The following is a 27,634-nucleotide window of genomic DNA, read 5'->3' as shown; positions in this document are numbered from 1 at the left end:
GGGGGTCAGTGGGTGTGGGTGTGTGTGTGTGTCAGTGTGTGTGTGTGAGTTCCTCTATTTCTCTGCAGCTCTCTGGTTGCACAGACAGAGTTGCTGCTCTTGCAGTGCAGGAGCTGAAAGAGACAGCTCAGAGAGAGAGAGACCGCTCACACAAGAGAAAGGGGTGGGGGTACCCTGGTCTCGCTGGCTACCTGGCACCCCAACATTTTTTTATACTAACTGGGACTGATTTAAAAAATAATAATAAAAAAAGAAGAAAGTTGAGATTCTCTTTCTGAATAAGGAATTAAGAAGTTCTGGAGAGACAGAGAGAGAGAGAGAGAGAGAGAGGGAGAGGGAGAGGAGGAGAGAGAACATACCAAGAGCCAGAAGAAGCAAGAATAATACAGTAATGGAAGCTGGAATTGTTAATGTCTACAACTTCAGAGAAGCTTTGTAGCTTGCAGATGAAGAGAGAGTCCCGAGATTCAATCATGAACCGAAGAGACAGTAAGAGGTGAGTGTGAGAAAAAGAGAGAGAGAGAGAGCGAGAGAGAGACAGAGAGAGGCACGGAGGGATAGAGACGGAGAGAGACAGACTGGGTGAGACACAGAGAGAGACAGAGCAACAGAGACACACACACAGAGGGAGAGACACAGAGAGACAGAGACGGGGAGAGACAGGGAGAGACACAGCAACGGAGACACACACAGAGGGAGAGACACAGAGACGGGGAGAGACACAGACAGGGAGAGACAGAGAGAGAGCAACGGAGAGACACACACACAGAGAGGGAGAGACACAGAGAGACAAAGAGAGAGACGGGGAGAGACACAGAGCAAGACACAGAGAGACAGGGAAAGAGACGGGGTCCGGTTGTGCTGCTATTCTCTTCAAACTACTCGCGGTTTTTTATCTTTTTTTTTTTTTGATGGTTGTGGTTGTTTCGTGTCTGTTTCATTTTGGGAACCTTTTCATCTTTTGCTTTTGCATTCGCCTGACAGCCAGCTTCTGTGTTTTGTTTTCGATTCGTGCATCTTAGTAAGTTCAGTCAGTCTTTTTTTTAAGGGCTTTGAGGTAGCACAAGCAGTGCATCTGTATTGTTATGAAGGCTGTTGCTGCTTGGTTTTTGCTCATCTTTTGGGGGATCAGTCAGCTGCGGTCTGGCTGGGTTATGCTGAAGGGAAACTCAGAGGGGAAGTGCTCAGACAGCCAGCTGATTGAATGTTAAGCAGCCCTTGTTGCAGTAAAGTTTGGCTGTAAGCTGTCCTGTAAAAATTAGGGTTAGTATTTATTGTGTTGGTAGTTTATGCATTTATCCATACTATATATTGTATTGCAGGAAAACCCATTCAGTAAATTCCAAATCTGTATTACACTCCCCTGCCCAGAACACACATACCGTCATGACCGCCACTTCCTGTGCTATGATAAAGGAATTAACCCTTTAGTTGCCTGCCTGCACAGTATTTGTTCATTTTTGCTGTGAATTCTTTTTTGGGTTAGTTTACTTTCACCACTGTGATGCCAGCTGTTGCATTCAGTTATTTGGATGCACGTTCAGATTGTGGTTAAAATCATTTTGTTCTTGCATGTATTGATTGATTGATTGCTTGCTTGATTCTTAGAGGGATCCATTGGGTTGAAATACATTCAATATCCACAGCATAAGCTCCTTCTCAAAGTTTGGTGCTTTGGTATCCCCCTGGTAAAAGCACAGCACAGTGTAGTAAAGCACAGAGAAGAGAATGAACCAGCCCCCTTCTCAAAGTGTAGTAAAGCACAGAGAAGATAATGAACCAGCCCCTTCTCAAAGTGTAGTAAAGCACAGAGAAGATAATGAACCAGCCCCTTCTCAAAGTGTAGTGAAGCACAGAGAAGATAATGAACCAGCCCCTTCTCAAAGTGTAGTGAAGCACAGAGAAGATAATGAACCTGCCCTTCTCAAAGTGTAGTGAAGCACAGAGAAGATAATGAACCAGCCCCTTCTCAAAGTGTAGTGAAGCACAGAGAAGATAATGAACCAGCCCCTTCTCAAAGTGTAGTGAAGCACAGAGAAGATAATGAACCAGCCCCTTCTCAAAGTGTAGTGCCTTGACTGCATACTTACTGTGATACATGTTTTGAAAGGCGGGGGTTATAAACTTTTCTACATGGACTTGCTAAAAACATTGGAGAATGTCAATAAACTCCCTTCATCTGCAACATGTGCGTGAAGTAGACAAGAGTGATACATAGGCAAGTGCTTTAAACGATTCCTATACAAAAAAAATCACAGTGAAAGCATGGCAAAGCATAGGCAAGCATTGTAAAGCACAGAGAGGCATGGTAAAGCATAGGGAAGCATTGTAAAGCACAGAGAGGTCTGGTAAAGCATAGGGAAGCATTGTAAAGCACAGAGAGGCATGGTAAAGCATAGGGAAGCATTGTAAAGCACAGAGAGGCATGGTAAAGCATAGGGAAGCATTGTAAAGCACAGAGAGGCATGGTAAAGCATAGGGAAGCATTGTAAAGCACAGAGAGGTGTGGTAAAGCATAGGGAAACATTGTAAAGCACAGTGAAAGCAAGGTAAAGCATAGGGAAGCATTGTAAAGCACAGAGAGGTCTGGTAAAGCATAGGGAAGCATTGTAAAGCACAGAGAGGTGTGGTAAAGCATAGGGAAGCATTGTAAAGCACAGAGAGGTCTGGTAAAGCACAGGTAAGCACTGCAAAGAATAGGGAGGTATGGTAAAGCATACAAAAAAAACACGGTACCATACTACACATTATATATTATGCCTAGTATAGTACCGGAGACTTAAGAAAATAGTTTGAGGAGAGCAGTGTTGCTGTACTGTATACAATCCTGTTCATTTGCATGGGTCTGACTGCTGCACTGAAGACAGATGAATCCTTGTTGCAGAGGAGAAAAAAAAAAAACAACAAAAAAAACATTTGCATTGTGTGTTTTGAATATTGTGCCAGCCTCTCAGAGTGACTCAACAAATACTTGGAACTGAGCAAGTGCTTTCCGAAGAAGGGGAAGTGAGAGGGAGAGGGGAGAAGGGAAAAGGGACGGAAGGAGAGATCTGCAATCCAACATAGATGGAAATCAGACTCCCGTTGCGTAGCAGTTTGATCCATTCCTGGTTTCGCTAGGGGTTTAATAATAAGACACACCTGAGCTTGTTGCCTAGACACACTGGGGCTGATCAAGCTGCTAGTAAAACCTGGACTGGGTGACACCGCTGTGCAACAGGAGTCTTGTTTTGATCCCTTTATATATATATATATATATATATATAGTGAAAGAAACATGACTCCCACTGCATAGCGGTTTGATCCATTTAATGTGTTTACTAAGATACACCTGACCTTGTCACACTATACACTGGGGCTAATCAAGCAATGGCCGCTTGTTATGACTTACCTTGTAAGACAGCACTTTGTGTTGTGTGTACCCCTATTACACTAGATTCTGTGTAGTGCAGTGCAGTGTATTCAGGTCTGCACTGGAGCAACACATGGCTTTGGTGCCCGTGTATGTTTTGAACTTGTACCAGTTTCTTTAGCCCTTTGCAGTTTATTGTGATCGTATAAAGGAATCAATTTGGTTATTAAGAAAGAAAGACTTTTTTTTATGTATCTGACAATGATCTTTGATGCTCAGCAGTTTAATAACCCTCGCTGGAGAGAGAGAGAGAGAGAGAGAGAGAGAGAGAGAGAGAGAGAGAGAGAGAGAGAGAGAGAGAGAGAAAAGACGGCAGCTCTCATTCACAAGCTCCAGCAACACATAACGACTTCCATTGACTGCCCATGAAAGAGGGGCTTATACCAGCTCCACAGAGGGGGAATGAGGGGGGAGAAGGAGAAAGGAAGGGATATTAAGATGGGGAGAAGGGAGGAGGAGAATGAAAGGGAAGGGAGAGATAAGAGAGGGAAAAGAGAAGGGAGGAGGGGCATGAAAGAGCGATAGACGAGAAATTAAAACACAAGCTCACGATTAAAAAAAAAAAAAAAAACTACAAGAACTAGAACATAAAACTGATAAAGGAGATGTGTTTTAAACTTGGCGTGTTTGCAAAACAGAAATAACGGGGTCATTCTGGGTGAAAGGAGGAAAGGGTGTGTGTGTTTGTGTGGATGTGTGCTTTTGTGTTTGTAGGTGTGTGTGTGTCTGTGGGGAGCACCAAACCATAGGACACAGCCCCACCCAGAACTGTGATCTGCTCTGAGGTGAGACGGATAGACTGAATAGCAAGCCTGTTCAGGGACCCGGCACTAAGGCTTCTCCAGGCAAGCTCAAAGCGAGCTCAAAGCCAAGTAAAGAGCAGCCACAGTGATAACAATGATACCGACTCAATACTGGAGCAACAAAACAAATCAGAGTGAATGCGAAACACCAGGGAGCAGGGGTGCAATTACAAACAATTACCTTGCAAGCTGCCCTTATAAAAGTTTACCAAGGTATTTTTTGCAGTTTCCCCCCATGCTTTTCCCATGGTTATACGATGCATTTACCATAGTTTACCCTGCATTGTCATGTGTATTAACTTTACAATGCCAATCTATGATTTCCCATAATATACCTCTCTGTGCATTACAATGCTTCCTTATGCTTTACCATACCTCTCTGTGCTTTACAATGCTTCCCTATGCTTTACCAGACCTCTCTGTGCTTTACAATGCTTGCCTATGCTTTACCAGACCTCTCTGTGCTTTACAATGCTTCCCTATGCTTTACCAGACCTCTCTGTGCTTTACAATGCTTCCCTATGCTTTACCAGACCTCTCTGTGCTTTACAATGCTTCCCTATGCTTTACCAGACCTCTCTGTGCTTTACAATGCTTCCCTATGCTTTACCAGACCTCTGTGTGCTTTACAAAGCTTCCCTATGCTTTACCATACCTCTCTGTGCTTTACAATGCTTCCCTATGCTTTACCATACCTATCTGTGCTTTACAATGCTTCCCTATGCTTTACCACACCTCTCTGTGCTTTACAATGCTTGCCTATGCTTTACCATACCTCTCTGTGCTTTACAATGCTTCCCTATGCTTTACCAGACCTCTCTGTGCTTTACAATGCTTCCCTATGCTTTACCATACCTCTCTGTGCTTTACAATGCTTCCCTATGCTTTGCCAGACCTCTCTGTGCTTTACAATGCTTCCCTATGCTTTACCATACCTCTCTGTGCTTTACAGTGCTTCCCTATGCTTTACCAGACCTCTCTGTGCTTTACAATGCTTCCCTATGCTTTACCAGACCTCTGTGTGCTTTACAAAGCTTCCCTATGCTTTACCAGACCTCTCTGTGCTTTACAATGCTTCCCTATGCTTTACCAGACCTCTGTGCTTTACAATGCTTCCCTATGCTTTACCAGACCTCTCTGTGCTTTACAATGCTTCTCTATGCTTTACCAGACCTCTCTGTGCTTTACAATGCTTCCCTATGCTTTACCAGACCTCTCTGTGCTTTACAATGCTTCCCTATGCTTTACCACACCTCTCTGTGCTTTACAATGCTTTCACTGTGCTTTATTACACTTTTTTAAGGGTGCTTACTTGTTAGGCTCTGGCAGTGTCGTGTGCAAGCGAGCTCTGATCCCTACTGTAGAGGGAAGTCAGTGCCGAGCTCAATTTAGGAGGCTGCGTAGTTGTCTAATTCTTTGGAGGAAAGAGGGATGTGAAAGAAAGAAGTGAGAGTGAAAGTAGAGAGAGAGCGAGAGAGATAGAGAGAGACTTCATTCAGACAGACACACTGAATCAAAACCCCCTCCCGTCAATACAAGAACAGCGTTTTAGTATTCATCCTCTGCGTTGATTGCGCACGGCTAAAAAATAAGAACAGCAAGCGATTCTTTGAAGAAAACATGATGTGCGTTTGTAGAATATCGTACAGGGTGCTGTCTGTGTGATACGAGCATCCTTCTGTCCGCTCTGAATTTGTATCTCACACAGCACTCTGTATACATAGCGATCTCAAAGTGATTATAGCAAACACAATTACTGTATGATTATCTTAACGGAATAAGAAATTAATATAATTAATAATAACTGTGGTGCACGTCCTTACATTTGATATATCGGGTTAAAGTAAATGTGTATTTCAGTTTTTAATACATGTTTTCTCGTGATAACTAAAGATATATTTGCAGAGAGAGAGATATAAATCTGATCTACAAAGACATTTCAATATCAGGGTCTATATATTATAAAGACATTTCAGAGGGCTGGATCGCATCAATATCAGGGTCTAGTGCTATATATTATAAAGACATTTCAGAGGGCTGGATCGCATCAATATCAGGGTCTAGTGCTATATATTATAAAGACATTTCAGAGGGCTGGATCGCATCAATATCAGGGTCTAGTGCTATATATTATAAAGACATTTCAGAGGGCTGGATCGCATCAATATCAGGGTCTAGTGCTATATATTATAAAGACATTTCAGAGGGCTGGATCTCATCAATGTCAGAGTCTAGCGCTATATATTATAAAGACATTTCAGAGGGCTGGATCGCATCAATATCAGGGTCTAGTGCTATATATTATAAAGACATTTCAGAGGGCTGGATCGCATCAATATCAGGGTCTAGTGCTATATATTATAAAGACATTTCAGAGGGCTGGATCGCATCAATATCGGGGTCTAGTGCTATATATTATAAAGACATTTCAGACGGCTGGATCGCATCAATATCAGGGTCTAGTGCTATATATTATAAAGACATTTCAGAGGGCTGGATCGCATCAATGTCAGGGTCTAGCGCCATATATTATAAAGACATTTCAGAGGGCTGGATCGCATCAATATCAGGGTCTAGTGCTGTATATTATAAAGACATTTCAGAGGGCTGGATCGCATCAATGTCAGAGTCTAGCGCTATATATTATAAAGACATTTCAGAGGGCTGGATCGCATCAATATCAGGGTCTAGTGCTGTATATTATAAAGATATTTCAGAGGGCTGGATCTCATCAATGTCAGAGTCTAGTGCTATATATTATAAAGACATTTCAGAGGGCTGGATCGCATTAATATCAGGGTCTAGTGCTGTATATTATAAAGACATTTCAGAGGGTGGGATCGCATCAATATCAGGGTCTAGTGCTATATATTATAAAGACATTTCAGAGGGCTGGATCGCATCAATATCAGGGTCTAGTGCTATATATTATAAAGACATTTCAGAGGGCTGGATCGCATCAATATCAGGGTCTAGTGCTGTATATTATAAAGACATTTCAGAGGGTGGGATCGCATCAATATCAGGGTCTAGTGCTATATATTATAAAGACTTTTCAGAGGGCTGGATCTCATCAATGTCAGAGTCTAGCGCTATATATTATAAAGACATTTCAGAGGGCTGGATCGCATCAATATCAGGGTCTAGTGCTGTATATTATAAAGACATTTCAGAGGGTGGGATCGCATCAATATCAGGGTCTAGTGCTATATATTATAAAGACTTTTCAGAGGGCTGGATCTCATCAATGTCAGAGTCTAGCGCTATATATTATAAAGACATTTCAGAGGGCTGGATCGCATCAATATCGGGGTCTAGTGCTATATATTATAAAGACATTTCAGAGGGCTGGATCGCATCAATATCAGGGTCTAGTGCTGTATATTATAAAGACATTTCAGAGGGATGGATCGCATCAATGTCAGAGTCTAGCGCTATATTTTATAAAGACATTTCAGAGGGCTGGATCGCATCAATATCAGGGTCTAGTGCTACATATTATAAAGACATTTCAGAGGGCTGGATCGCATCAATATCAGGGTCTAGTGCTGTATATTATAAAGACATTTCAGAGGGCTGGATCGCATCAATATCAGGGTCTAGTGCTATATATTATAAAGACATTTCAGAGGGCTGGATCGCATCAATATCAGGGTCTAGTGCTATATATTATAAAGACACTTCAGAGGGCTGGATCGCATCAATATCGGGGTCTAGTGCTATATATTATAAAGACATTTCAGAGGGCTGGATCGCATCAATATCAGGGTCTAGTGCTATATATTATAAAGACATTTCAGAGGGCTGGATCGCATCAATATCAGGGTCTAGTGCTGTATATTATAAAGACATTTCAGAGGGCTGGATCGCATCAATATCAGGGTCTAGTGCTATATATTATAAAGACATTTCAGAGGGCTGGATCTCATCAATGTCAGAGTCTAGCGCTATATATTATAAAGACATTTCAGAGGGCTGGATCGCATCAATATCAGGGTCTAGTGCTATATATTATAAAGACATTTCAGAGGGCTGGATCGCATCAATGTCAGAGTCTAGCGCTATATATTATAAAGACATTTCAGAGGGCTGGATCGCATCAATATCAGGGTCTAGTGCTGTATATTATAAAGACATTTAGATCTTCTATTTGACATCATGTAATCAAAGAAACTACAAAATGATATCGCAAAAGTCTACCGGAAGCCATAATTGTAGTACAATAGTTCATGACATGTCACATTTTTTAATTGGTCAGTTTTGGAAGACTAGAAAGCTGTATGTAATTCAATATGTTAACGTAATATTATTTGAGATGATTGTGTTGGTACATTCAGATCACTTCAGTCTGCTTTTCTGTGAATTCTCTCTCGGTCGCTTCCTGTCCTGGGTGCTCATCTCATCTCGATGATCTGTTAGTGAAACCCGCAGGCTGATGCGTTAACAACAGCAAGGGGGTTACTGGGGTTGTAGCAAAGTGACTTTATTAAAAACATAGTTTAGCTTCCCTTGTAAAAGTGCGTTCTGTGTTTTTGCATGGATGTCATGCTTCCTCCCCACTGTGCATTTGTGCATTTCACAGTTTTAAATACAAAATGCAACAGCAAATTCACTCACAATCCACTTCCTGTGTGAAAAGAGCGAGATCAAACGTTTTGTTTTGTTTATTCAAAATGTATCTATATATAAAACCCAACCAAATCACAATCTCCTTGAATAGCTGGTTGTCCTGTGGTGCTGTAACTAATAAAGAAAGCTACACTATTTCTAAATACGTGTATATGTGTGTGTGTGTGTGTGCGTGTGTGCGTGCGTGCGTGTGTGCGTGTGTAAAGCATAGGCAAGCATTGTAAAGCACAGAGAGGTCTGGTAAATCATAGGGAAGCACTGTAAAGCACAGAGAGGTATGGTAAAGCATAGGGAAGCATTGTAAAGCACAGAGAGGTCTGGTAAAGCATAGGGAAGCATTGTAAAGCACAGAGAGGTCTGGTAAAGCATAGGCAAGCATTGTAAAGCACAGAGAGGTCTGGTAAAGCATAAGGAAGCATTGTAAAGCACAGAGAGGTCTGGTAAAGCATAGGGAAGCATTGTAAAGCACAGAGAGGTCTGGTAAAGCATAGGGAAGCATTGTAAAGCACAGAGAGGTCTGGTAAAGCATAAGGAAGCATTGTAAAGCACAGAGAGGTCTGGTAAAGCATAGGGAAGCATTGTAAAGCACAGAGAGGTATGGTAAAGCATGTTAAAAAACAAACCATGGTAAACCCTCTACCCTCTCTCTCCAGGAAGTCCCATCAGGAGTGCTCCAGCCCTGTGGTGGGGTGCAGCAGGAGAGGAAAGGGGGTCCCCCGGAATATCAGACGCAGGATGACGTGCCCGAGCCCCCAGGAGATCAACCGCGCCAAGGCGATGATGTCATCGATGGGCACGCTGACCAAGGGGGCGAGCTTGGAGGAGCTGATCGAGAGATGCGTGCAGTCATTCGGTGAGAGAAGATGGAGAGAGGAAAGAGGAGAGAGGGGGAAAGAGAGGAGAGCGAGAGGGAGGAAAGAGAGAGAGAGGGGGAAAGAGAGGAGAGCGAGAGGGAGGAAAGAGAGAGAGAGGGGGAAAGAGAGGAGAGGAGAGGGGGGAGAGAGAGAGAGAGGGGGAAAGAGAGGAGAGGAGAGGGGGAGAGTGAGAGAGAGGGGGAAGAGAGAGGAGAGGAGAGGGAGAGGAGGAGAGGAGAGGGAGGAGAGAGAGAGGGGGAAAGAGGGAGGAGAGAGAGAGGGGGAAAGAGAGAGGAGAGGGGGAGAGAGAGGAGAGCGAGAGGGAGGAAAGAGAGAGAGAGGGGGAAAGAGAGGAGAGGAGAGGGGGAGAGAGAGAGAGAGGGGAGAGAGGGGTAAGAGAGAGTAGAGGAGAGGGGGAGAGAGAGAGGGGAGAGAGGGGGAAGAGAGAGGAGAGGAGAGGGAGGAAAGAGAGAGAGAGGGGGAAAGAGAGGAGAGGAGAGGGGGAGAGAGAGAGAGGGGAGAGAGGGGGAAGAGAGAGTAGAGGAGAGGGGGAGAGAGAGAGGGGAGAGAGGGGGAAGAGAGAGGAGAGGAGAGGGAGAGAGAGGAGAGGAAAGGGAGGGGGGAAGAGAGAGGAGAGGGAGAGAGAGGGGAGCGAGAGGGAGGAAAGAGAGAGAGGGGGAAGGAGAGGAGAGGGGGAGAGTGAGGAGAGAGAGGGGGAAGAGAGAGGAGAGCAGAGGGAGAGGAGGAGAGGAGAGGGAGGAAAGAGAGAAAGGGGGGAAAGAGAGAGGAGAGGAGAGGGAGGGAGAGGAGAGAGGGGGAGAGAGGAGAGGAGAGGGAGAGGAGGAGAGGAGAGGGAGGAGAGAGAGAGGGGGAAAGAGGGAGGAGAGAGAGAGGGGGAAAGAGAGAGGAGAGGAGAGGGGGAGAGAGAGAGGAGAGAGGGGGAGAGAGAGAGGAGAGAGAGGGGGAAGAGAGAGGAGAGGAGAGGGAGAGGAGGAGAGGAGAGGGGGGAAAGAGAGAGGAGAGGAGAGGGGGAGAGAGAGAGAGGGGGGAAGAGAGAGAAGAGGAGGGGGAGAGAGAGGGAGAGAGGGGGGAGCGAGAGGAGGAAAAAGAGCGGAGGAAAGAGGGGAGAAGGAGTGAGAGAGAGGGACACCCATTATGTCTGCACAATGCCTAAATGTGGAGAGCAAGTTCATTTGAGTCATTGGGGAGGAATGCTGGAGTGGGGAGGCAGGGAGACGCTGAGTACGTGCGCAGTGGTCTGCAGGCATGCAGGCAAAGGCTCGCTTTGTTCTCCTTTGGGAGCGTTCCCAGCTCACTGGGACAAGGGTGACCAGCTGACCCTAATCACTAGGGAATATGAATGAACACCTGTTCTACTCAAGGCTGGTGTCATGCCTCTCCAAGGCTAGTTTCATACCTACTGTCCAATGCCTGTTTTTCAGACTTGGAGGGAAAGCTGTGCCGGGTAGGGCAGGTCGTCCACATGACCCTGATGATGCACTGCTGGGTCGTGCCGTCCTCTGTCCTGGCAAAGAAACTTCTGAGCTTATATCCTTCTGGAGAGGGGGGGGAGAGGGGAAGAGGAGACGGGGGGAAGGGGAGAGGGTGGAGAGGGGAGAGGGTGCAGAGGGTGGAGAGGGGAGAGGGAAGAGGGGAGAGGGGGGAGAGGGGAGAAGGAGAAGGGGAAGGGGAAGGGGAGAGGGTGGAGAGGGGAAGAGGGTAGGGGAGAAGGGGAGAGAGGAGAGGGGAGAGGGTGGAGAAGGGAGAGGGTGGAGAAGGGAGAGGGGGTCATTCGACTGGCTGGGTTTAGGTTCCTTGACCCCGGGCTCACGTATCGAGATTGCCCGATGGACCGGAGGGACCAGGTACGACCCAGAATCTGCTTTTTTGTCCGGTGAGTGACCAACACTCTACAGTGCAGCGCAAAACAATGACCTACATTGCAACTGTAAACGCAGTCTAATATAATATAGTGTCGCGTCGAGCCAATCAATATCATGTTTTTCATCATAATGCAATTCAGTGAAGTGCCATATAGTTTGCAATATACTCTTGTGATGTCTGTGTGTCTGCTCTTTCCTCGCTCGGTAATGTCTGTGTGTCTGTCCTCTCCTCTCCTCTTTCTCGGTTCAGTATTAACAGTTTTCTTTCTCAGGTCCTGGATTACTCAGTTCCCAGCTGCATTCAAAGGCGATGCGAAGCTGGAGGAGGTGATGGCAGACTTTTGGGAAATGGTGAAGAGCGAGGGAGAGGAGACCCACTGCCAGCTCATCGACACGGCCAACATGTGAGAGGGCGGGGGGGACCCCAGAAAACAGGAGGGGGGGGGCAGAATACAGGGGGGTGGGTGTATCCCCAGTGTAGAAGAGAGGGGGGACAACATAATGCCAACTGATCAACTCTGCTGACATGCAGGAGAGTCAGGGAGTTGAATTGCTCCCTCACCAACCCTTACACCCCTGTCCTTTCTCTCCTCTCAGACTCCCTCACGACTGGTCCCAGAGGTTCACTCTGCAGGACACTCCAAACTGTGTGAAGAAATGCAAGGTGTCTCTGCTGTTTGACCACCTGGAGCCCCAGGAGCTGGCAGAGCATCTGAGCTACCTGGAGTTCAAGAACTTCTGTAGAGTCTCGGTGAGCCATGAACCATCTCTCTCTCTCTCTCTCTCTCTCTCTCTCTCTCTCTCTCTCTCTCATCCCTCTCTTCACCCTCTCCTTCCACTTCACTCTCCCTGGAGTTCAAGAACTGCAGTGTCTCGCTGAGCCGTGAACCAGACAGTGACATTAGGGAAGGGACTCCCGCAGGATTGGATGGAAAAGGAAATTAAACTATAAATTTAACGGAACTCAAGTATTATTCCCCTGTCACTCTCTATCGTAAACCATCTTTCTCCCTCTCTCTTCCTCATCCCTCTCTCTTCCCTCTCTTCTTCCTCTTCCTCCTCTTCACTCTCCCGGGAGTAACAAACACTTCTGCAGTCTCTGTGAGTCATGGACGATCTCGCTTCCTCAACCCTCTCTCCTCCATCTTCTTCCATCTCCCTGGAGTTCAAAAACTTCTCCAGAGTCTCGGTTAGCCATGAACCATCCCTCTCTCCTCCCTCTTCCTCCTCTTCACTCTCCCTGGAGTTCAAAAACTTCTCCAGAGTCTCGGTTAGCCATGAACCATCCCTCTCTCCTCCCTCTTCCTCCTCTTCACTCTCCCTGGAGTTCAAAAACTTCTCCAGAGTCTCGGTTAGCCATGAACTATCCCTCTCTCCTCCCTCTTCCTCCTCTTCACTCTCCCTGGAGTTCAAAAACTTCTCCAGAGTCTCGGTTAGCCATGAACCATCCATCTCTCCTCCCTCTTCCTCCTCTTCACTCTCCCTGGAGTTCAAAAACTTCTCCAGAGTCTCGGTTAGCCATGAACCATCCCTATCTCCTCCCTCTTCCTCCTCTTCACTCTCCCTGGAGTTCAAAAACTTCTCCAGAGTCTCGGTTAGCCATGAACCATCCCTCTCTCCTCCCTCTTCCTCCTCTTCACTCTCCCTGGAGTTCAAAAACTTCTCCAGAGTCTCGGTTAGCCATGAACCATCCCTCTCTCCTCCCTCTTCCTCCTCTTCACTCTCCCTGGAGTTCAAAAACTTCTCCAGAGTCTCGGTGAGCCATGAACCATCTCTCTCTGTCTCTCTCTCTCTGTCTCTCTCTCTCCCCCCCCCTCTCTTTCAGTACCTGGATTACCGCAGTTATGTGGTGCATGGTTCAGTTCGTGATAACCCAGCCCTGGAGCGCTCGGTCTCCCTCTGCAATGGGATCTCTCAGTGGGTCCAGCTGATGATCCTGAACCGACCCAAACCGCAGCAAAGAGCCGAGGTCTTCATAAAGTTCATTCGCGTGGCGCAGGTAACAACGTAGCATCATAATAACAATTCCTACCAAAGGTGTGAGGATACTCGTGGTGGCCTTTAAAAACTTTTTTATCGGCAGGTGTTGAATAAACCTGTTTGTCCTTCCCTCACCTTTGCAATTGAGTACCAACCAATAGCGGTTCGCTTTCGCATTGAGTGTTTTTGTAAAGGTGAGGGAAGGACAGCTTTTCTACTGTACCGCAACCTGGACTCTGACCGTCATGGCTACTGTTACCATCACAACCACTACTGCAGTTTTCTCAGTTTATCTCTCTCCATACCGACGTCTCTCTCTCTGCAGAAGCTGCGTCAGTTGCAGAACTTCAACACACTAATGGCTGTGATCGGGGGTCTGAGTCACAGCTCCATCTCGCGCCTCAAAGAGACCAGCAGCTTCCTGCCTCAGGACGTGAACAAGGTACGTGCGCGACGGTCAAACTCCTCCCTCTCTCTGTGCATCTGTGTCCGACGACAACACTCTCTGTGCTTTACCAGACCTCTCTGTGCTTTACAATGCTTCCCTATGCTTTACCATACCTCTCTGTGCTTTACAATGCTTCCCTATGCTTTACCATACCTCTCTGTGCTTTACAATGCTTCCCTATGCTTTACCAGACCTCTCTGTGCTTTACAATGCTTCCCTATGCTTTACCAGACCTCTCTGTGCTTTACAATGCTTCCCTATGCTTTACCAGACCTCTCTGTGCTTCACAATGCTTCCCTATGCTTTACCATACCTCTCTGTGCTTTACAATGCTTCCCTATGCTTTACCAGACCTCTCTGTGCTTTACAATGCTTCCCTATGCTTTACCAGACCTCTCTGTGCTTTACAATGCTTCCCTATGCTTTACCATACCTCTCTGTGCTTTACAATGCTTCCCTATGCTTTACCAGACCTCTCTGTGCTTTACAATGCTTCCCTATGCTTTACCATTCCTCTCTGTGCTTTAACATGTCTTCACTGTGCTTTATTACACATTGCTGTGCTTTTCCTATGACGAACCTTTATAAGAGTTGTGGATATCTGTCTCTCCTGTCTGTCTGTCTCCAGGCGCTAAGCGAGATGACGGAGCTGCTCTCTTCCTCCAGTAACTATGGCTGGTACAGACGGGTGTACGCCGATTGCTCCGGGTTCAAGATCCCCATCCTGGGGGTTCACCTCAAGGACCTGGTCTCTCTGAACGAAGCCCTGCCAGACTATCTGGAGGACAACAAGATCAACCTGAGCAAGCTGCAGCATGTGTACAGCAACATGAACGAGCTGCTGCAGGTCCAGAGCGCCACCCCGCCCTTCCAGGCTAACAAGGACCTGCTGCACCTGCTCACCGTGCGTATCCCTGTGTGTGTGTGTGCGTGCGTGCGTATCCCTGTGTGTGTGTGTGCGTGCGTGCGTATCCCTGTGTGTGTGTGTGTGTGTGAGAGTGTGTGTGAGTGTCTGTGTGTGAGTGTGTGTGTGTGTCACTGTGCGTGTGAGAGTGTGCATGCGTGAGTGTGTGTGTGTGTGTGTATCCCTGTGTGTGTGTGTGTGTGTGTGTGTGTGTGTGTGTGTGTGTGTGTGTGTCAGTGTGCGTGTGAGTGTGTGTGTGTGTGTGTGTCTGTATGTGTGTGTGTGTGTGAGTGTGTGTGTGTGTGTCAGTGTGTGTGTGTGTGTGTACGTGTGTATCCCAGTGTGTGTGTGTGTGTGTGTGAGAGTGTGCGTGTGTGTCAGTGTGTGTGTGTGAGTGTGTGTGTGTGTACGTGTGTATCCCAGTGTGTGTGTGTGAGAGAGTGTGTGTGTGTCAGTGTGCGTGTGTGTCAGTGTGTGTGTGTGTGTGTGTGTCAGTGTGTGTGTGTGTGTGTCAGTGTGCGTGTGCGTGTGAGTGTGTGTGTGTGTCTGTGTGTGTGTGTGTGTGTGAGTGTGTGAGTGTGTGTGTGTGTGTGTGTGTGTCAGTGTGCGTGTGCGTGTGAGTGTGTGTGTGTGTCTGTGTGTGTGTGTGTGTGTGAGTGTGTGAGTGTGTGTGTGTGTGTGTGTGTGTGTCAGTGTGTGTGTGTGTGTGTCAGTGTGCGTGTGCGTGTGAGTGTGTGTGTGTGTCTGTGTGTGTGTGTGTGTGTGAGTGTGTGTCAGTGTGTGTGTGTGTGTGTGTGTGTGTCAGTGTGTGTGTGTGTGTGTCAGTGTGCGTGTGCGTGTGAGTGTGTGTGTGTGTCTGTGTGTGTGTGTGTGTGTGTGTGTGTGTCAGTGTGCGTGTGAGTGTGTGTGTGTATGGGTAGGTATTGCTATCAATGTGCGGACAAAATTTGAGAAAATGTCCCCACAAAGATAGTAACTCCTGAAAAATCTATGTTGTGGGCACTTTGTAAAACACCTTTTTAAGAACTAAATATGCCTTCAAAAAGAAAAAAAAAGTGCCAAAATATTTAGTTTGTTGTCGACTTTCACCCCGTGTGGAGTTTCGTCTGACTGGAGTTAGAAATAGTAAATAAAAAATATAGTGAGAGTCAATGAGATGTCCCCACAAATACAGGAATGCAAACATGTGTGTGTGTGTGTGTGTGTGTGTGTGTGTGCGTGTCTGTGCATCAGTGTGTATGTCTGTATCGTGTGTGTGTGTGTGTGTGTGACTGCGTGTTTTTGTGTCTGTATCAGTGCCAGTGTGTCTGTGTGGAAAGAGGGTAGTCAAACCCCCCAGCTATGGGATGTTATATAAACGTGCATGACCTGTGACCCCACAGCTGTCTCTGGATCTCTACTACACAGAGGATGAGATTTACGAGCTGTCGTACGCCAAAGAGCCCAGGAACCCCAAAATACAGGTGAGGGGCCCCAAGATTAAAAAGCAGACACATCCACTAATGCACAAGATTAGAGAATCTGAAACATCTAGATCAGTAAACGTGGTAGACAAAAAATAAATAAAAATGGCAAATCTAGAACACTGAATCTGCAAGTTCTAGATATAAATCTAGCTAACTGCTGTAAAAGCACCACAGAGTGAATCCCATGGACAGCTGGTAGAGCCTTTAGTCACCTTGGTAACAGTGTCCCCCCTCCCCTCAGCCTGCCACCCCCGCTAAACCCCCTGTGATGGCTGACTGGGCATCGGGTGTGGCACCGAGACACGACCCTGTGACCATCTCCAAACACGTGAAACAGATGGTGGACGTGAGTTAGCGTTATTAACCCTATTACCATTAGAATGAATTATTATTATTATTATTATTATTATTATTATTATTATTATTATTATTATTATTATTATTATCATTATTATTAACGTTGTTGAAAATGCTAATGCTGTTATTATTAGTATTAATAACAATGCTAATAATAATATTAATCTTATTTTTGTTATTGCTTGTGTTGTTAGTAGTATTATTTTTTTTATTTTCATTACATGACAGCATACATAGCTGTGGTTCGCTTCATGCCAAGATGTTGGTCTCTGTCCTGGACGGAGGATGTCGTTCTCTGTGGGCAGCGGTCGCTGACCTGGGCAGCGAGCTGTTGATCTCATTACGCCTTTCTTCTTGTGCGAATGCCAAGTATCGCAGCAGCAGTGTGCCGCGCCAAGTCAAGAGACCCTGGCTCCGATCCGCCTTCCACGCTGTAGGAATGTGCTTGCGGTGATGAACACAAGGACATGCAGAGCTCTCTCCTGCCATCGCATACAGGTTCTGCGCTGATGGAAGAGCGGATCCTCCTGCTCCGTTGTCCACAGGTCTCGCCAGCCAATCTTACGCTGTTCCACGTTCTCCCTGCTTAGCCTGGGACACTGCCTTGACACACCTCCTCCTCTTCCTCTCCTGCTGCTTTTGCACTGCAGCGACTACCATCTTCCTCCTTTCTGCTGGAGCTGCTTTGTGCCTCTCGGGGGGGGGGGGGGGGCTCCTTTTCCGTTGTGCTAGCCCCACGAGATCACAGATACGAAGGACAGCCTTTTCTGCCACTTTCATCCCAGTTCTTACTACGGGCGCTACCTCCCTCGCACACTCCGTCAGTGTCATTTCCAGCTGAATTCCTCAGTTAACGCTGAGACTGGCAGCTGCAGTTTTCACTTTGTCGTAGAGTGCAACCCAGCTGAGGCATCGTCCCAGCCATTCTCCTAATGCACGAACTAATCAAGGCTTCCAGCCTCTCTGCTGTTGACAGGGAAACCTCACGCACAGTAAACGGCCGCAGCAACCTTGGAAGAAGACCAAACTGAAAGCACCAGACTCTTGCCTGGTAGTGCACTACTGTCATTCCTCTTCAGCCCTTGCACTGCCCACTGTCTCACCCTCTTCTTGGATCAGCGTACGTCTCTTCACGATATCTCTCCAACTCTGGCTCAGTTGCTGTAAGCATCCCGTTCGCGTCGCTGGTGAATAACTTCTTCACAAACTTAGATCCTTTTGCAGAAGACTGAGGGCCTCCCTCTCACTTTCTTCAGCCCTCCTCCACTGCTTCCTCAGTTGCCTCCTTCCTCTAACTAGACATTCAAATCTCCAGCTGTCCTCTAGACCGTCCTGTTGCTTCTTATCTTCTACTCCAAACCTCTCACCCGAACTTATCCAGCTTCCTTTCCACTTAACTTCTCAACAGAAAGCAGAGGTCCATGTCAGCTGTGTGCCAAGTCATTTTCTCAGAGGCTCTTGGCGACTTAACCCTTGGTTTGCGCCCATTAAGGATCATTTTCTCCTAGGCTGGTTCATCTGACTCGGGTCACCTGGATCATTGGACTCCTGCCCCTCTTGGACCTGCTCTCGTCTGTAAGAGGAGCGCTGGTATCCTGTAGGTACTATTGTAGGCAGTTAATATATTCTTAAGAGCAATAAATTAAAGGACCTCCAAAAACTGTAGGGGATAAAGAGATACCTTCGACTGTCAAGATCTCGGTGGGACCTCTACAATAAACAGTGTCCTATTATAATGTACAAACCCGTTTTTAATAGCGCTCTCTGAAAACGATGGCAGATTTACACGTTACAACAAGCCATAAATAGAGCACATTCCAGACTGTTCAAAGTTCATAACTCATGTTTGTTCAACATGAGCGAATGACTCAATACTGGGAATCCCTTCTTAGAAAGATGGTATTGATTAAGCATGCAACAATATACAAGTTTGAAAATCACACAAAACAGTTACACAATTAAAGTCACATTAAAAGCATTACAATGAGAACTAAGGTTTAAAACAACAATTTACCAAAGAAATACTAGTACATACTGACACAACAAGGGGCCACACAATACCTGAATAGATATTTAAGAGTATTGTTACCTAGCCTGGCAAGCCGTCACTTTCAGCTTTCTGTTACCTTGTGTTTCTCTGAGTGTCAGGGCCCCTGACCTAGATGGATAAATACTGAGAGCTGAGGGCTCCAGGTGCAGTCTTGTAGTTTCTTAGAGTCTGAGCAAGCAGGGATCAGCAGTCGGTCTGGGGCTGAAGCAGGGGCTATCACAGGTCTGAATGGAGCTGGGGACTCAGAGGGCTAGAGCTGGGGACGTAGAGCTGGGGACGTAGAGTTGGGGACGTAGAGCTGGGGAGAAGCGTAGGGGGGTAGAGTTGGGGACGTAGAGTTGGGGACGTAGAGCTGGGGACAAGCGTAGGGGGGTAGAGTTGGGGACAAGGAGCTGGGGCTAAAGCAGGGGCTTTATACTTTTCAAACAAAGAGATTATTTGAATTTCCCGCTGCGTGCTCCGATTGGCTATTTTGTAGCGAATGGGCTTGCAGTCTTGATTGATTGCTCCCCCTTCCTCTGTCTGATTAGTTCTTTATCATAATCTGGAAAGGGGAAACTTTTAAAACGTGCATAACTTTTGCTAAATAATTCAGATTTTATTCTGAATTCCCGTTATTCTTACCATAAGAAATTACATTTCTTTAGACACCAAACATGTCTGGTTGCGACTTTGGTTGGACATTGCCAACAGTTTAATTCTCTTAGGGATTTATTACCTGGGTTATTATTATTATTATTTATTTCTTAGCAGACGCCCTTATCCAGGGCGACTTACAATTGTTACAAGATATCACATTATACATTATTTCACATTATACAGATATCACATTATTTTACATACAATTACCCATTTATACAGTTGGGTTTTTACTGGAGCAATCTAGGTAAAGTACCTTGCTCAAGGGTACAGCAGCAGTGTCCCCCACTGGGGATTGAACCCACAACCCTCCGGTCAAGAGTCCAGAGCCCTGACCACTACTCCACCGTGCTGCAATTTAAGAATAAAAACGCTTGCATCTTGTACTCATAGTGGTATTAAATCAACATGATGTGAAATTTGTCTTAAATCTCTAAGCTATTTTTCTCTCTTTCAGACTCCTATTCTAAACCACCTCTCTTACTAGACGGGTTAATTAAATCACGGAGACGGGTTTGATTAGCCTTTTGTTTCCTGAGTGCCTGGTGCATTCAAGGTGTTAGGTTGATCGTTATCTCTAGGCAAAGCCGGACAAATTAGATTAGAGTTCATTCAATGTAGATTCCTGATACAATATCATAAGAACATAACATAAGAAAGTCCATGACATTTGCAATATATTTGAGATGACAATGTCTATAGAACCTACAATCCTGTGAACTGTGGTGTGCATCCTATCACTGGATTTCACTCGCTTGACTTGACCAGCTCTGTAAGAAGTACTGATCAATCCCCCTTCTACCTCTAGCATCGTTTCCTCCCTCGATGCTTCTTCAGACCCCTGAGCGTTGTCCCCTTGGTCCAGCCACAGTACAAACCTGGAGTGCCACATCTTGTCCCACAGTGCTCACTGCAGATCTTGAGCTGCACCAGTAGTATTTGTCCATGTCCTTTCCTTAGTCATTACCAATGTTATATAAACTCGAGTGATCTTCCCAACCCCGCTCTCTCTCTCTCTCTCTCTCTCTCTCTCTCTCTCTGAGTCCTCTAGGGGGATTTTCTGTCTATTGTTTTAGAAGTCTCAAGCGGGTGTCTCCGCCAGCATCTTGTTCAATCTGAAACCGCAGAGCTGGATACTGCTAGCGAAGGTTGCTAAGCAGCCCCAGTGGAGTCTGTTTCCTCCTGTCAGCTGTCTCTCTTTTTACTGGAGCAATCTAGGTAAAGTACCTTGCTCAAGGGTAAAGCAGCAGTGTCCCGCCCACCTGGGATTGAACCCACAACCCTCCGGTCAAGAGTCCAGAGCCACTACTCCACACTGCTGCCCCGAGAGTACATACGTGACATGAGAGTAGCTGTAGTACTTCATGCTAACATTGGACTCAACTTCGCTGTAATATATGAGCCTTCAGCCCTTTTCCTTCGCCAGGTAAAGGGGATTTCATATGGGCCTGGTGTTGATGGCCAAAGTGCAGCCTCCCTAGTGCCTCTGCATAGCAACCGTCTGGAATGGGCTGGGTGGGGCACTTCACAGGAGTCTTCGGATGACCACCTCCTGTCTTCGGTGTTTCGTCGACTAGCCCACCTCGGGAAGGGTCCACAGTGATGCTGGCATCCCAGCGCCAGTCCCTTCCATCCCTCAGCCAGCCCAGCCCAGTTTATTTACCTTAGCCATCCATTCCTTTTCATTGGCGTTGACTTAATCCGTCACCTCGCTTTTGAGGTCCCCAGCCGGCCTCTTTCCTTCTCAACCAGAGCCAGTTGCTATTTCTCTCTGCCTCCTCTGACAGAGCCTGCACTAAATGCCAAAACTCCTGTCCACTGAACCCAGTGTCTCTGAGAGGCTGGGTCCCAGGGTGCCCAACGAATCCCAACAAATTGATTATTATTATTATTATTATTATTATTATTATTATTATTATTATTATTATTATTATTTTTCAATTCGATTTTTATTATTATCATTGCTTTGTTTTCCTTTTAATTTTTATTGTTAAAACATTCTGAAGACACATTCTGAGATATATTTCCAGTCCAAACGTTTGTCATTGAATTTAAGTTATTTTTAGTATTTCTAAATAACTGATTGACTGATTTATCATTCCTGATTATGAATGTTATACATTCTGAACGCGTGTCTGTCGCCCCCTGCAGTCCGTGATGAAGAACTACGACCCCAATCAGGACGGCTACATCTCCCAGGAGGATTTTGAGAAGATCGCAGCCAGCTTCCCCTTCTCGTACTGCCCACAAGATCGAGAGCGGTGAGAGGAGAGAAGAGAGAGGGGAGAGGAGAGGAGAGGGGAGAGGGGAGAGGAGAGGAGAGAGGAGAGAGGGGAGAGGGAGAGGAGAGGAGAGAGGAGAGGGGAGAGGGAGAGGAGAGGAGGAAAGAGGAAAGAGGGTAGAGGAGAGAGGGGAGGTGAGAGGGGAGAGGAGAGGGGAGGGAGAGGAGAGGGGAGAGGGGAGAGGAGAAGGGAGGGGGAGAGGGGAGAGGGAGAGGGGAGAGGAGAGAGGGGAGAGGAGAGAGGAAAGAAAGGAGAGGAGAGAGGGGAGAGGTGAGAGGGGAGAGGTGAGAGGGGAGAGGTGAGAGGGGAAAGGGATTATGTCCTGCATTTTCCACTCCCCCTTACTAAGTTGTGTTAAAAACCACCTCTTCGTTTGAATTGCCTATCTCAGTTGTTTCAGAGCCTGTTTATTTTTAATATTTCACCGGCCACCTTGTAGCAGTGTGACATCACAACAGCGGCTTCCCCAAACTTTGAATTCAGAGCTCCCACCACAGCAACGGCAATGTTCCTCTCCATCTCTTTCTACCCCCCTCCATCCCCTAACCCATCCCACCTCTTCCGCCTCTCCTTCCTTCTCCCTCTCTCCCCCACCCTGCCTCTTACTCCTCTCCTCTCCTCTCCAGCGAGGGTTTGATCAGCCACGATGAGATCACAAGTTACTTCATGCGCGGGATCTCCATCTGCGCGAAGTTGGGCCTGAACTTCGTGCACAATTTCCAAGAGACGACTTACAAGAAACCCACCTTCTGCGACACCTGCAACGGCTTTGTGAGTCAGAGGAGGGGGTGGAGACAGGATAGTGGGAGCCCTTATAAACGTTTCCCACATAACAGCACAGCAAAGTGTAATACAGCACAGTGAAAGCATGGCAAAGCATAGGGAAGCATTGTAAAGCACAGAGAGGTGTGGTAAAGCATAGGGAAGCATTGTAAAGCACAGAGAGGTATGTTAAAGCATAGGGAAGCATTGTAAAGCACAGAGAGGTCTGGTAAAGCACAGGGAAGCATTGTAAAGCACAGAGAGGTATGGTAAAGCATAGGGAAGCATTGTAAAGCACAGAGAGGTCTGGTAAAGCATAGGGAAGCATTGTAAAGCACAGAGAGGTCTGGTAAAGCATAGGGAAGCATTGTAAAGCACAGAGAGGTCTGGTAAAGCACAGGGAAGCATTGTAAAGCACAGAGAGGTGTGGTAAAGCATAGACAAGCATTGTGAAGCACAGAGAGGTCTGGTAAAGCATAGGGAAGCATTGTAAAGCACAGAGAGGTCTGGTAAAGCATAGGGAAGCATTGTAAAGCACAGAGAGGTCTGGTAAAGCACAGGGAAGCATTGTAAAGCACAGAGAGGTATGGTAAAGCATAGGGAAGCATTGTAAAGCACAGAGAGGTCTGGTAAAGCATAGGGAAGCATTGCAAAGCACACAGTGGTTGCAAATAACATACAAAGTTAAAGGGGCAGAATATGCTGCTGATGCATTCATGTCTGTTTCCTCTCTGTGTTTCAGCTCTGGGGTGTGATCAAGCAAGGATATCGCTGCAGAGGTACGGAGGACAGCCTCTACTTATCTGGGATGTTTTTTTTAGGTTCCCGGCTTCTAGTGTTCTGCTGTAAGAGGAACCTGTCGTATCCGATTGAATCGGTTCCGGGGGTCCATCGGACCTGTGAAAATACCTGATCTCAGGGCGTTGATATGCAACATGCTTAATTTACATCAGGGAGTTATGAATGAACAACGTCAGGTACAGAACACGGAGTACGGTAAACAGCAAGCGAACATCTGTGAAAGTCACTGCAAAACAAAGCACTGTAGCTCTTACTGTGTTTTCTCATCCATTCAAGTTTCAGGGCTGGTTTCAAAACTAGTTTCAGGGCTGGTTTCATAACTAGTTTCAGGGGCTGTTTTAGAGCTGCTTTCAGAGCTGGTTTGAAGGCTGGTTTGAAGGCAGGTTTCAAAACTAGTTTCAGGGCTGGTTTCATAACTAGTTTCAGGGGCTGTTTTAGAGCTGCTTTCAGAGCTGGTTTGAGGGCTGGTTTGAAGGCAGGTTTCAAAACTAGTTTCAGGGCTGGTTTCATAGCTAGTTTCAGGGCTGGTTTTAGAGCTGCTTTCAGAGCTGGTTTCAAGGCTGCTTTCAGAGCAGGTTTCAGGGCTGCTTTCAGAGCTAGTTTCAGGGCTGGTTTTAGAGCTAGTTTCAGAGCTGGTCTCAAGGCTGGTTTCAAAGATAGTTTCAGGGCTGGTTTTAGAGCTGCTTTCAGAGCTGGTTTCAGGGCTGCTTTCAGAGCTGGTTTCAGGGCTGGTTTTAGAGCTAGTTTCAGGGCTGGTCTCAAGGCTGGTTTCAAAGATAGTTTCAGGGTTGGTTTTAGAGCTGCTTTCAGAGCTGGTTTCAAGGCTGCTTTCAGAGCTAGTTTCAGGGCTGGTTTCAGGGCTGGCTTTAGAGCTAGTTTCATAGCTGGTCTCAAGGCTGGTTTCAAAGATAGTTTCAGGGTTGATTTTAGAGCTGCTTTCAGAGCTCGTTTCAGAGCTATCAGGGCTGGTTTCAGAGCTGGTCTCAGGGCTGGTTTCAAAGAGTATCAGGGCTGGTTTTAGAACTAGTTTCTGGGCTGGTTTTAGAGCTGCTTTCAGGGCTGTAGAGCTGCTTTCAGAGCTGGTTTTAAGGCTGGTTTCAGAGCTGTTGGTGGGGGTCTGTATTTTCAGACTGCGGGGTGAACTGTCACCGGCACTGCAAGGACGTTGTACCCCAAGAGTGCAAGAAGAGGTTGAAGATATCAACCAGCGATAGTTCCTTCCCATCATGCCCTTCAACCCCCGCTGGTTCTGACACCAACAGCAAGAGCCAGTCCTGGAGTGAGTATAAAGAACTACCCTCTTCCCCTCACTCTCTCTCTCCCCGCTCCCCCTTCCTAAAGTATACCTGCCAATGCATACTCTAGAGGCAGAACTGGAAACAGCATTAAACAGCTAATTATATCAGTGCATTCAGCACACTGAGAAAGACTTCTCGTGGAAACGTTTGCCATTGAATTTACCACTTTTCTTTTAGTCTAACTACATGCTGATCACAATGAAATAATATGATCACAGATCGTGCATTTGCTCCCTCTCCCTCTCTTCTGCGATCGCCCATCAGTGAACAGGAAGTCACATGATTTCTGCAGCCCTTTCTGTGGGCAGCAGTGTGCTGTTGAGCTGCTGCAAGAACATTGACAAGAGAGAAATATAGATTGCACTTTCTGTTTCGACAAACCCCTTGCCTTGTCTGGTGTGTCTAGAGCAGTCAGGTAGTTCTGGGACCTGCTCTGAGTGATTCTGTGCTGTGCAACGCCAGTGTGATGAGAGTCCCGACTCAACCCCAATCAGTCCCCTTGCTCGATCTTATCTTGGGAATACGTGTAAAAGACACACACACGTAGCTAACCCGGATGTAACTATCAACACTGTTCTCTGCTCCTGAGCTGCCCCGATATCAAATCGTACTGTGTTTTGTATTTGCTCTTATTAGGACTGAAGTCATTGTATTTTGTATCTTGTTCTTAATTGTACTGTAATTCTTGATATGTATTTTTGTATACAACTGTAAGTCGTCCTGGGTAAGGGTGTCTGCTAATAAATAAATAATAATAATAATAATAATAATAATAATAATAATAATAATAATACACACTGTCACTGAAACACAGATACAGCCACTGAGATGCACACAGACAGACACACATACACAAATGCACAGACACACACACACACAAATGCTAATGCAAAACCGACACACACTACTGCATACAGACAGACATTCTGTTTGATTGCGGTGAAGGTACAGTGAGGTGCGTGGAGCTGTGCTTTACTATCAGGCATCAGCGAGTGTCCCCTACATTCAAGCGAAAGAGACAGAGGGAGAGTCACTTCTGTTAAGAACCAGCCCAGCCCTGGTTTCCTGTGCCAGCATGGGGAAGATGTCACAACAAAGATTAGAGAAAAACCACAGCCTGTTTACCAGAAGTATCCTCGCTGCAGTGACAGTGATGCTGACAGAGCAATACAGAGAAAGGGTGCTCCCTCCAGTCCAGGGCAGGCTTGGGGCACGGAGATTATGTTCTCAAACAAACTTTGAGAAATGTTTCAATGAAATTAAAAAAAAAAAAAAAAAAAAAGTTTTGATTAGCATTCCTAGCTGTTCTTGTTTTGTGTTTTTTTTTCACTCAGGCTCTGAAGAAGACACCTTTGTGTTCCCTCACGCTGAGGCTTCAGAGCCCAGCGAGGACCCCCGGGATCGTACCACTCTGCCCGGCGGGGGGGCTCCCACTCTCAGGACCCCAGCGCAATCGGACCGATCCACTCAGACAGAGCCCGGGGTGTGGAGGGAGGCAGGAGGGAGGGAGGACACACAGCTAGACGCAGCAGCCTTGCTGGACAGACTACAGGCAGCAGAGAAGGTAGGGGGAGAGGGGAGAGGAGGAGCGAGAGAGGAGACAGTGGAGTAAAAACCTGCTTATATCTTACATGGCCCCCTGTATTGTGTTGCGTGTTATAATATACAGGTAATCTCAAAGGGCTTGCAGCAAACAGAATTATTCTATAAAAAAAAAAAATACCTGTTGGAAAACTTCTGGTCTGAAATGTGATTAAAAAAAAACCTTGATTATCATTTTAAACCACAGCAACTAGTACTAGGTTCAAGAAATCTCGTTTGTAAATGTTTACTTTAGAAAATAACATCTTTCTCTTGTCTGTCTGTCTGTCCAGGTGATGGAGCGCCTCACACTGGAGAACGCTGCTCACTGCGCCACACACTCCTGCCTGCAGGGGGAGCTGAGGGCCCAGGGGTCCTCGCTAATCACAGAGCCGTCCGCGTCACTCCTGCTGGGAAAGATGGAGACCTTGCACCTGCGCAGGGACAAGACTTGAGAGAGAGAGAGAGAGAGAGGGGGAGTGTGTGGAGAGAGAGGGGGAGTGTGTGGAGAGAGAGAGAGGGAGAGAGAGAGAGAGAGGGAGGGGGAGTGTGTGGAGAGAGGGGGAGGGAGAAGTGTGGAGAGAGAGGGAGGAGAGGGGGTAGAGGAAGAGGTGTGGAGAGAGAGTAGAGAGAGAGAGAGGGGGAGTGTGTGGAGAGTGAGAGGGGGAGAGAGAGAGAAGGGAGTGTGGAGTGGAGAGAGTGATAGAGGAGAGTGAGAGAGGGGGAGAGGGGAGTATGTGGAGAGTGAGAGGGGAGAGAGAGGGGGAGTGTGTGGAGAGAGGGGAGAGGAGTGGAGAGAGTGATAGAGGAGAGTGAGAGAGAGGGGAGAGGAGAGTATGTGGAGAGTGAGAGAGGGGAGAGAGAGGGGGAGTGTGTGGAGAGAGGGGAGAGGAGTGGAGAGAGTGATAGAGGAGAGTGAGAGAGAGGGGAGAGGAGAGTGTGGAGGGAGAGGGATAGGCAGACAGACAAGTTCCTTCCACTGAATTAATTTATTTTGAATCTCGCATTAAGAAGAAAAAAAAACCACGGTTTACAATTTTTGTGTTTGTTTTAAATGTCGCATAAGAAAGCTTATAGCTGATTGATTTTATTTTATTTTCTTTTTAAAGGAAAAATTTCTCAAAAACTTTATTCGTCCGACACTGTATTTTAATTGTTCCACAGGAAACCAGAATTAAGTCCTGGTGTTTATTATTTATTTTATCCTTTGAGAGGTGGGGTCCTTCTGGCAGTCTGACAGACACACACGTGCAAGCCCCCTATCCCTGCCTGCTGATTTGGAACGCTGTGTCTTTCAGGCACGCTGTTGGGCAGACTCTGGATCGAGTTAGTTCAATCCAATGCTGTTGTTTCTAAAATATCTCTGGGATATTTGATATCGGAATATTTTTTATCATGTTTGTACAGATTTATTTGTAAATTGCATTGCATTTTTTTTTTTGGAGGGTGGATTATGTTTGGACAATTGTATGTGGGGGGCACGAC

At 46.4% G+C, this 27,634-nt stretch overlaps 1 protein-coding gene across 1 annotated transcript; it reads left to right on the top strand.

The window, feature by feature from the left end:
• The first annotated feature begins 73 nt into the window (after positions 1-73).
• Positions 74-26,703, top strand: LOC117394354 (RAS guanyl-releasing protein 1-like). The gene is made up of 17 exons (XM_059005162.1): positions 74-496; positions 9,498-9,697; positions 11,141-11,246; positions 11,530-11,592; positions 11,854-11,985; positions 12,179-12,332; positions 13,407-13,580; positions 13,887-14,003; positions 14,638-14,913; positions 16,296-16,376; positions 16,621-16,725; positions 21,577-21,686; positions 22,334-22,478; positions 23,212-23,248; positions 24,400-24,549; positions 25,903-26,132; positions 26,443-26,703. Exons 1-17 carry the CDS (start codon positions 411-413, stop codon positions 26,602-26,604), a joined length of 2,328 nt encoding a protein of 775 aa, XP_058861145.1. The 5' UTR covers positions 74-410; the 3' UTR covers positions 26,605-26,703.
• The last annotated feature ends 931 nt before the right edge of the window (positions 26,704-27,634 follow it).

This window comes from Acipenser ruthenus, chromosome 30 (assembly GCF_902713425.1).
Source record: "Acipenser ruthenus chromosome 30, fAciRut3.2 maternal haplotype, whole genome shotgun sequence".
NCBI classification, from domain to species: domain Eukaryota; kingdom Metazoa; phylum Chordata; class Actinopteri; order Acipenseriformes; family Acipenseridae; genus Acipenser; species Acipenser ruthenus.
The sequence above is the reverse complement of the archived record's forward strand: the minus strand, read 5'-3'. Positions and strand labels throughout refer to the sequence as shown.